We start from the raw sequence: 10,698 nt of genomic DNA, 5'->3' as shown, positions 1-10,698 counted from the left end.
CTTTGATGTAATTTCTCTTGATTTACTTTCCAATATCAATTTATTGATGTATATATACATCTAGTCACTAGAAATGTTGAACGTGCCCTTTCCATTTTTCCGAATTAAATAGCATTTTTGTTGTCAAAACTCAAGTGTCAAGCGCTTCTGACCTTTTTTGTGCCATCATTTGATGTGTCTATCAATTTTAATCAAAAATAAATTAAAAATAAGATAAGGTGTACTCAAAACCATGAAGGAATGTTTGTGTTTTAATTTTTTTTTTTTGCCATTATTTATTTTGATAAGGTTTATTGCATTTCTTATACATCAATCAATTCAATCTAATTGACATTTTGTTAGAACAGAATTTATTTTGTGTAAGGTTCAACCCAATGCCAACTCTCCCAGACTACACACATTTGTTCTTTCTCCATGAAAGCATAATTTGGTGGGCATTGTATGTAATCAGCCTTCTCTTGTCCTTCTGGGCAAATCCAGTAGTGTGTTGGATCTGAGATATCGCGGAACATACGTGAATAGTCGCTCACAATAGAGCAGTCTGGTTCGGCATAGATGTCCTGACCATGATAACGTGCTTTACCAGCAGCAGCAAAGGCAATGCATGCCACAAGCAAGATTGCAATAAGTGATACTGTAAATAAATAAAAATATATAATATTTATACAGGTTATGTAGAACTATATTGGGAAGTAATATAAAAACCTTTTTGCATATTGGCAACTGTTCCAGTATTTTACCAAAAAAATCACAAAGATGTGTTGTGAGTTTCATTGTTTTCAGTGTTATTTATATTAAAGATATTTCAGTTCTTATCAGCAAACAATTTTAGAACAATTTTAACAAACAAGTGAAAGCACTTAACTTGTTTCAAATTTTTTATTAATTTAATAAAAACTTAATTAAAAAGTTTTCAATTTTTTTAAAACTTTGACCAATAATAATTTTATTTATTGTTATTTAATAATGCGAAATTAATTAACAACTTTTGTATATATTTAAACAAAAATATTTATTTTTAGCATATACTGCCACTTCTATTATAAAACTTTAATAGCTGTCGTTGAAAAAGAGTTATTAATGATTTGAAATACTTCGTTGGCTTAGGCCAATTTAAGACACTGCCAGATGAGTCTTACCAATACTGTTAACACTTTTGTAATATAATAAAAAATCGTTTAAAAAGTTTTTTTTTGGAAAATAAATGATATTCAAAACTTTTCTGTGTATAGGTTTTGTATATTGTATATTGTACAAAAAGATGTTTATTATTTAAAAAAAGAAAAAAATAGCAAAAATTTGGATTATATTGGTCAAGTGGCGTTAAAACTCACGTTAACATTTTGTACGCCTTGAGCTTTGCCACGAACAAAAAACTGTTAAATTTTGAATAATTTTGCACAGCTTTTTTCTTATTTTTTATATTTAAGCCGAATTTTTCTCGCAGGCGTTAAAAAGAAATACTTTTAAAATACTTTAAAATGTTTGTTAACTTAAATTTGGTGGTTTTTATTATGCAAAGCATTAAATTTCAACTCTTTCTATTAAAAAACAATTAAAGTTAAATTAAGTGTCAACTTAACAATTCACACAATTCATTATGCAATCTTTGCATCTTATAAATATTCCATTCCATTCATAGTCATTAACAAAAACAAAAAATTTGATGAATTGAATTAAAGGGAAAAAAAAATATTTATTTATGCCAATGTCAAAATTTCTTTCAAATTTCGCATCTGCAATATGCCTAGTAACTTAAATTAAATTGCACCTAAATATGCCCGCGGACAATACATTTCATATCATTTAAATTAACTAATTCTATTTTGAAATATTTCTTAAGATAGTTGAAGTTACAAAAACCACAAATATAGATATAGTATATATATAGCTATCTAAATGTGATCAATTATAGTATCACATTATGGGGTCATTGCGTAGCGCATTGATAAAATTTTTCATTATTTTATAAAAACAAAAATAAATTATATATTAATTAAATCCTTTAAAATATTATACATTATTATTATATATTATTATAGAAGCATGCAACAAATAATGGTTCTACAAACAGAATAATATTGAATTATAACAATTATAAATAAATATAATTAATTGATTAAATTATTCCACAGCTGGTTTATGATTTCGTTTTAATATAAACACAGCAAGTGAATAAACTTTCACAGCAAATGAACAAAACTCCAGAAAAATGTGCGAATATAAAAGTCATCCAAGTACGGCTTTGGATCAGTAAGTTAAGAAGCGCTGACTCTAAACTTCAAATTTGGCAGGGCACGAGTTAAATTCCTGCTGCTTGCAGTTTCAACAATTTCTTACGAATAATTAAATATAAAAAATATTTTCAAGACCACTGATGATAGGTATTTGGCAATATTCGAAATAGTTGTATGGACAGCTAAAAATTCAATTAATTAAAATAATATAAAATAAATTTTTGTTGTGTAGTTTACTATTTTTCGAAACCACTTTCGTAATCATATATTATTATTGTATTAAAATCATATAATAATATTATTTAAAACTGTTTTCTATATACATTACAAGTCCTAGTGAAAAGCAATTTATTGCTACTTTACTACACAAAAATTTATTATTAAAATGAAAACTAGAAATAATATAAAGTATAAAGATTACATATTGATTGATATACGTCATGTAAATTTTGTATATTACCTAAGTACTCTTTAATATAAAAGTTAAGAGTTGCCAATTTTTATTATCATTGTTATTTAAAAATCCATTTTTATTTTATTTATTTACAAGTTTTTATAATTAAAATTGATTACGCATATTATTTTGTATTGACCCAAATCCTGTATATATATCGACCTGATTTACTCGAAATCTGAATCTGAATGTTCCATACGCGACTTGGGCGTTTCTGCTTGCTTATTACCAGTTACACAAGTAAATAGGCAGCCAAACATTCTAAAGAAATCATCATCGACATTTCTTGTTATGTTTTGCAGTATTTTTCTTATACAATATTCTATACATCGATTTGATTTACCTGGATTAACAAGAAAATGGGAAACTATGTGTGCGTAACAACATATTGACAGACAGATACATGGAATTCGTTATACCTATACCTTTGATCTTACAAGTTAAAAGTATATAATGTATTATATGCCTATTGATGTCATCTTCATCACTTTGAGTTAGTAGTATCAAACTATATAATTGGGATATATTAATTAATTATATTTTATAACCGAAATCCTCCCACATCCACTGTACTCATTAGATTTAGATTTAGCATAGTCTCTGACTCATGCTAGTCAGAGACTAGCATTTGATCGCAAATATTAAAAAAATGTTCCATGTCATTGCCAAAATATATGTGTGTTTTAAGGTTAAGAAAAATTTTTAAAGTTTACAAGAGAGGTGTCGAAATGTTATAGAAGTGCTGGAATGATTGTATTACTCTTGAAGAAGATTATGTTCGTGAATAAAACCAAATTTATTCAAAAAAATATTGTTTTGTAACTTAGTCCGAAAATTTCTAGCCCACTCTGAATTCAGAATTCTGTATTCTAAATTTACAGTTATAGTATTTAAGTATTGCTATTCAACTTATGGTGTTTGAAGAATAGCAGTGTTTATACTCAGAAGGTTCTCGTTATCTCATTTTTCTACACTATTTTTAGTGGCTTCATTCGAACTTATTTAGCTTTTAGACATATTGTTCTTAATTTTTTGTGAATATTTCATACAAATAAGAAATATCCTTTTTAATTCACATTGCATAAATGTGTTAAACTTCTCCATAACTATACAGATTGTGGGTCCTAACTTAATTACTTAATGAATTAATCAGTTTAAATTAAATAAAAATTTGTCAATTTTTATTCTAAATATGATATCACAGTGAGCTTCAGGCTTAATAACATATTCGATTATGAAACTTACAAAGTGCTGAAGACTTTTTCAGGTCGCTGTTAATTATGTTATTATTTCTAAAAAGAAAAATCTATGAATATCGATGATCAAATCATTGCCATATAATTATCCCTCATAATTCTTTGTGCTTAAATATTTATTATAATTGGATATTAATATATTTTAATAAAATATACACTGTTTACCTAAGAAGTAGGAGAAACAATTTAACCCATTAGTTATATTTATAACATATCACGAATCGGTAGTTGAACCAAGGAACTGCATTTGTATATGCACTGGATCATAACTAAGTGACATTGAATGGTACAGATGATAACGTTAAGTTTATCAGTTCTGATATTATCACACTTGTGAGTAATATCAATGGAATTGTTCTTTTTTGATATACTTAAAAATAATATTTAAACATTTTTTTCGAAGAAAAACAATCTACATAAATGTTAATAATTGATAAGTATCTCAACAAGTTTATTTAATTTGTGTTGTGTTAACTAAAAATTTGCAAATATTTTTTTTTCGTATTTGTACATTGATTTGTGTATTATTTAGTATAAAAAGTCAATATAATTTGATGATATGTTAGTATTGTCATATCAGGTTCTTGCAAATTTTGTGCTACAAAAATGAAATTCTGTAAGTAATTGCAAAATAACAAATTCTGCTATCAATAATGAAGTGCATATAAATTTTGCTTATAGTCCTTTGCTTTGTCGTACTCGCTACGGTTGTTTTTGTAACTGTCTCCGCTACTGATGGACGATCCGGTTGTCGTGATCCCATCGAGGTAGGAGAGACCTATCCACATCATTTCGATCACGCTAAATATTGGTACTGCGAAACACTTGATGTACCAGCAACAGAAATGCAATGTCCTCACGGATTGGCTTACATGCATTTGTTGAAGGAGTGCATTCCCTGGGATAACTGGGTTTGGAAACAACCAGAAAATCCACCTACATTGGCTTAAGTAACAACTGTATAGATGTGAAGGCATATAATAAATCATTTAAATTAAAACTATACTAAAGGTTGAACGTTTTTTTCCATTCACTGCCTAAGTTTCTTATAAAATTTTCGTAATTTTCTTAAGTTTACAAATTTCACTTCAAAAAGAAACACTAAAAAACTCAAAATTATGCCAATAATATAAAGATATATTAAAGGTGAAAGCGACTTAAGTGATAATCCAGTTTCCGTTACAGCACTAGTATTAAACTCATCATAATTATTCTTAAAATCATGCAAATATCCCAATTTCTTAGCACGCTGATAACAGTTTGATATCCAATAATAGTATAAACCACTTTCATATGAAATAAAAATAAAGTTCTTCAATGGTTCTTCAAAATGTGAATCGGCTCGCATTTGGTATTGCAATGGAAATGATCCGAAACAAACACTAGAGTACCAAAATTTTTTATTATCGAGAAAACGTTGTTGCATGCTAAGGAAGTCCCAACGCTCACTGCTAATAGGATATATATAAGATCTGTTGAATGTATTGCGGTTATAATGATATTCAGCAATATCTCCGTAAACTATAAGTTTTTTTAATTTTTCTACGGACTTCAGGTTATGGAAAATAGATTCCTCCTCCTGCTTTAAAATCATTATTGGACGTTTCGCATTAATAATATCGGTTTCTTTCATTTCGGGTGTATTAAACAGCGTGATTGTTAATAACGTTGTAAGCATATTGGAGTATAGTTGTGAAATGTAGAAAAATGTGAATATTATGCCATAACTCCATAATAACTTACGAAAAAACAAAAATGATGTGGCCAGACGTGGTCTAAATAGCTTTAATGATTGTATTGGTATCGCCAGCATTAAAAGAAGCATGAAATAGAAGACACCACCTTGTTTAAGAAATTCACCTAATGCTCTACTTGTTCTCCAACCACGACGTTGATTACACTTATGAAATATTCTTAGTAACAAATCGGCTGTAATCATAAAAGTTATTAGAAATAACCAAATATACCAACGGAACGGCAGCAAAAGATAGAGATTTCGTGGAATTGCACTGTTTAATGGTACCATAAGACAACGTTGTGTTATTACATATGGGTAACTGTAATCAACATCCACTGGTTTTAAAGTTGTATACTGCTGCGCACTTATTTCAATGCAGTTCCGTATTAGCATATCTAAAATGTGTGACATATTCATATAGTTACTGCCATTCTTCTCCATCAAACTATATACTTCTAGCGAAACATTGATGTGCTGCATGAATTTTCGAAAAATTATTCCACCAACACCATCTAAGTATATAAGACCATCTTTTAATCTTGTACTTAAAAACGTTTGCGGTATATCCACCTGTACCGGCAAACGTAAACGGTATCCCAAAAAATTACTATAGGCTTTAGGAAAGTATTCGCTTATATTCGCCGTAGTAACATTTTTGACTTTTATTTCAGGATAGGGTTCCATTGTATACAATTCGTTGTCATTTGTTATAAGTAGAGGCCTTCGAAATTGCTTGACCCAGAGATATTCAAAAAACTGCTTGAGATCAGCTTCATTACACACGTGAGTGATAAGAAATACAGAATAGCAATTTCGGCGTCCACGTGCTATCGTAGTTGAGATATTTAGTGTGTCATCAGTAATGTTGTTGGATTGAGTGATGATAAGCAAGTTGTGATCAAATATGTTTGCCAACTTCAAATGGCTGTTGGCGTTCCCAATCAACTGAGTTCGCTCCGCGAAATAACTCTGATTAGTATTTTGAAGCACATTAAAGAATTCATTTAGTATCGCATTGTTTATCGTATTGCTGTTATAGATTAAGCTAAAAGAACTTAAATTATAATGAGCACCAATGGAATTTATTACTTTTACTATAAATGGTATTGAATTGTAGTTCAGTGATTTTTTTATTTCGCAACTAAAACAACTATGCGCGATGGTTAAGATTAATAAAATTTTTATACACATTTTCGTTAAAATGCAATACTAAAATGATTTAGATTTGTGAACATAAAATAAAATTTGCCATGAATCAGCAATTCTCGATTTTGAAATCATTGTTTGCAGATATATTAAAATATTTGTTTAAAGTATAAATAAATAAACAAAGGTCTCAGCAGTGCAAATTATTTCATAAAGAGAGTAGCAGAATAATGCAGGTAATATCGTAATCGGTTTAAATATTAACTAATATCTTTCAAAATTTATATAAATATTTGGTAAAGGTATTGAGAATGCAAGAGTTAAACAAGTAATGAATGGTCACTGCAATCTGATATACTTTAAACAGTTAAAACAACAGTTTGAATCTACTAGACACTTGTATAGATAGTACCCTTTAACATACAGATGATAGTTTTGTGGTTTATAATTCATTAGAGAGTCGTAATTATTATTAAATGCTAATCCGAGTATGATATATATACTCGGATTAAATTTTGAATTTTAAAACATTATATTTTACATATAAGAAAGTTAAATATTAGTACAATTCTTGGTATCAAATAGTAGTATTTTAGTTTGTCTAAATATTATTGAAGGATTAATTTTTTCTCATGAGAAAATAAAAAAGGATAGTCAGCACAAAATCCGATGTGAAAAACTAATACTACCTCTTCTTATACACTATTACATATATATAACAACTATACAACTATATAAATAACATTTTTAATCACCTCTTAATTAATTATTCAAAATCTAGCATAATTTGTTTATTATCGGTTTGGGTTTTAACAAAAGATGTTAACATAAAATAAAAAACATATTCATACCTTTTAAAAACAAATTTCTAATTGTAATAAAATATTTTTGGTTATGAATTGAGTAAAGATTATTGATTATTAATAACATACATAGACGTCCTACCTAATTGTTTCAATACATTATTAAGCTTCTGTTACAACCTCTTTTTTAATACTAGCTTATATGAATGTAGTAAGTATACAAATGTAGACTCTGCTTAACAATATGTATCTAGGTCATAAATTCCTATCGACGTCATAGTCTTTTCAATTATATCATGTCATTTATCATCGCAATTGTGAATTCATTACTGGTCCTACACAATCGAACATCGAGGTTTGTAATAATATCATATATCGATTTGATTTATTCATGTAGGAGTATAGGAGTCATGTATATTCATGTATATTCATGTAGGAGTCTTTTTAGACTGTCTCATCTACTATCTCTATCTTCCGAATAAGTTTTCTTCCAAAGTTTAGCAAAGAGAGACGTTATAACTCTCAATATTCAGGAGAAAAGTTATCAAATTTTCAGAAAAGAGTAATTTTAAAACATATTTTAAAAAAATGCTACGAGTGACGAGATGTATTATAATCGCTGAGGAATAGTGATGGTATTAATGTTTGAAAATTTTTCGTTTCCACTCAATAATAAACACCAAAATGAAAGAACTCATGAGAAGTTTCAGGGAAGCGTTTAAGTTCTAAGTAAAATAGAAAAATAAATGATACTCACTGCCATATCGTTGGTGTTTTGGATTTGAATATTGCAAACTTTAGTTGTTCATAGTTTAAGATATTTCAAATCTTAATATCTCAGAAACACAGTCTACACTTTTGTCTCCAGAATACTATCTATTTTTTTAAACAAAAAACCAATTCTTTTAATTCTTTCTTACCATTCCACTGAATCTTTCAATTTAACGAATATAAAATATAAGTTATTGTTAGTCGGAAAATGACCTCATCACCTCCGATTAGTTTAAAATTTTTTTTATGAGCTTTCTTGGTGGCTCGGGAAAAAATTTTGACATTTTTTTCCTGGGAGATATGGACCATTGGGTTTTTGAGAATTGGCATTTTAGAAATTGGCACATTTTTAAACAGCCATAACTCTAGCTATATAAATAATAGAAAATTTAAATTGAAGAAATAGTTTAAATAATTTATATTATTATTTATATTTAAGTACTAATATTAACTGCTGAATTTCAAAAAAAAAATTTTTTTTTCCAAATATATTCCGAGAATTTTTATTGTTTATATTTTATTTATATTCAGTACTAAATTTTACTAAAAAATAAACATTTTCAGGATGACATAATTTTTGAAATTTTTATAATGTTTTTTTTCTCCAAATCGGAGATTATGGGGTCATATACATTAACCATAGCTAAGGCAGATTTAAACATCAAACCATTTTGCACTTCAAGAAAACTTATTGACTATAGAAAGAAATGTTAAAGAATATATATACTACTGAAGATGAAAGAAGATGAAAATTTCATAACTAATATTTTTTTAACCTAATTTAAATAACATATGGTTAAAACTCATAAAATAAAAATAGTTTTATGTTTTGCAAAATATATTATATGTTAAATTTAGTTACTCTTTTATTATATTGTTCTTTTTCTGATTTTTTAAATAAAAGATAATTACTGTTAATATCATTAAATCAGAACTAATATCAACTTTTTTCTCTTACTCTCTGAGCCTCATTCCGAGAAACCATTTCAAAATAATTAACGACATAAATGCGCCTAAAATTGAGTCTTATTTCATATCAGCAGAAAAATTACTTTAGTGGGAAATGTGAAACTATTACGTCATAAATCATCCGCTTAAAAATGATAACAAAGATACAAAACACTGAAAAAGTAACGTTTTTTTTCACAAAAAGAGCAAACACAAACTTTTAATTTAAATTGAAAATTGATGACAAGATCCAACAAAACTGAGATTGCAGTTGAAGGTTAAATTTTCTATCAAAGTGGCGTGGAACCCGAAGCTAAAATTTTAGTTGGCAATCAATAAAACTTAGTACTCGCACAATTAAAAGGTTTTGTTGGTGAATATTGCAAAATAGCATAAAAGCGTATAAAATAAATAAATAAAAAAAATAATTAATGTATTGAAATCTGTTCATATTTCAAATTTGATGTCTGCAAAAGATTTTGGTCAAGTGCGCAATTATCGTACTTGTTAAACGCAGATACATTTACAGAGCCGGCCATCAGCATTCATTAAATGCAATTTTATAGCAAAGTTGTTTTCAATTTCATTACAAAAGTTTGATACAAAATTTTATTTCATTCAGTAATTTGATTCGTATCCATGCAGTTCATCATTAAGCTTTCCTTTGTGGCACACGAAACCGTATTTTGTGCGGTGTTTCTGTTTCTGTTTCTGTTTCATTTTTAATGGTTAATTAAAAAATATATTTTTTATATCTTAAATCGTGTGAAAAAAATTATTTGGTTCACATTTTCGAAACAATGAGGTGAACCAAAGATGGGTTGATGATATGATTAATTAAAACATAATAAAATATTGTTTTTCATTTAAAATTAAATATGATGTGTGAATGTCATATATAATGATAATTAATTTAATATATTATTATACGATTGCATATAGAAATATGTTAATTAAATCCAACTTAATTTCAAATAATTTATAAAATCGATATTTTTATATATATGTACATTATATATGTATTAAGCTATTTTAATGAACTGAGTATACTATAAAATGTTTTAATTTTTTATTAAAAATTAATTGCAAATGTTTATAAAACAAACTTAAAGAAATAGCAATCTTAGTAGATTATTTCTAAAATACAAATAGGATAAGACAAAATTTTAAATCAGTACTTAAATATACACATTATTCAAGTGTTAGGACTCTATCTTCAAAACAGTTACTTTAAGATAAAAAATACAAATTATATATTTATTTTATTATATATTATCTACAAGATAATATCTACTATCATCTATTATCATATATTATATATTTTATATATTTCCGTTATCTATTA

General features: G+C 27.2%; 3 protein-coding genes across 3 annotated transcripts; 1 reads left to right on the top strand and 2 right to left on the bottom strand.

The window, feature by feature from the left end:
* Positions 1-242: 242 nt before the first annotated feature.
* On the bottom strand, positions 243-765 carry LOC119684368. Its single transcript, XM_038098395.1, has 2 exons — positions 706-765; positions 243-634 (listed from the first exon to the last, which is right to left on the bottom strand). Exons 1-2 carry the CDS (start codon positions 713-715, stop codon positions 351-353), a joined length of 294 nt encoding a protein of 97 aa, XP_037954323.1. The 5' UTR covers positions 716-765; the 3' UTR covers positions 243-350.
* Positions 766-4,487: 3,722 nt separating this feature from the next.
* Positions 4,488-4,952, top strand: LOC119684369. The gene is made up of 2 exons (XM_038098396.1): positions 4,488-4,563; positions 4,629-4,952. Exons 1-2 carry the CDS (start codon positions 4,554-4,556, stop codon positions 4,895-4,897), a joined length of 279 nt encoding a protein of 92 aa, XP_037954324.1. The 5' UTR covers positions 4,488-4,553; the 3' UTR covers positions 4,898-4,952.
* A 25-nt stretch (positions 4,953-4,977) lies between these two features.
* On the bottom strand, positions 4,978-6,369 carry LOC119676594. The gene has a single exon (XM_038087839.1). It carries the CDS (start codon positions 6,367-6,369, stop codon positions 4,978-4,980), a length of 1,392 nt encoding a protein of 463 aa, XP_037943767.1.
* Between the last annotated feature and the right edge of the window lie 4,329 nt (positions 6,370-10,698).

This window comes from Teleopsis dalmanni, chromosome 2 (assembly GCF_002237135.1).
Source record: "Teleopsis dalmanni isolate 2A chromosome 2, ASM223713v2, whole genome shotgun sequence".
Taxonomy (NCBI): Eukaryota; Metazoa; Arthropoda; class Insecta; order Diptera; family Diopsidae; genus Teleopsis; species Teleopsis dalmanni.
This window is presented reverse-complemented; position numbering and strand designations above follow the sequence as displayed.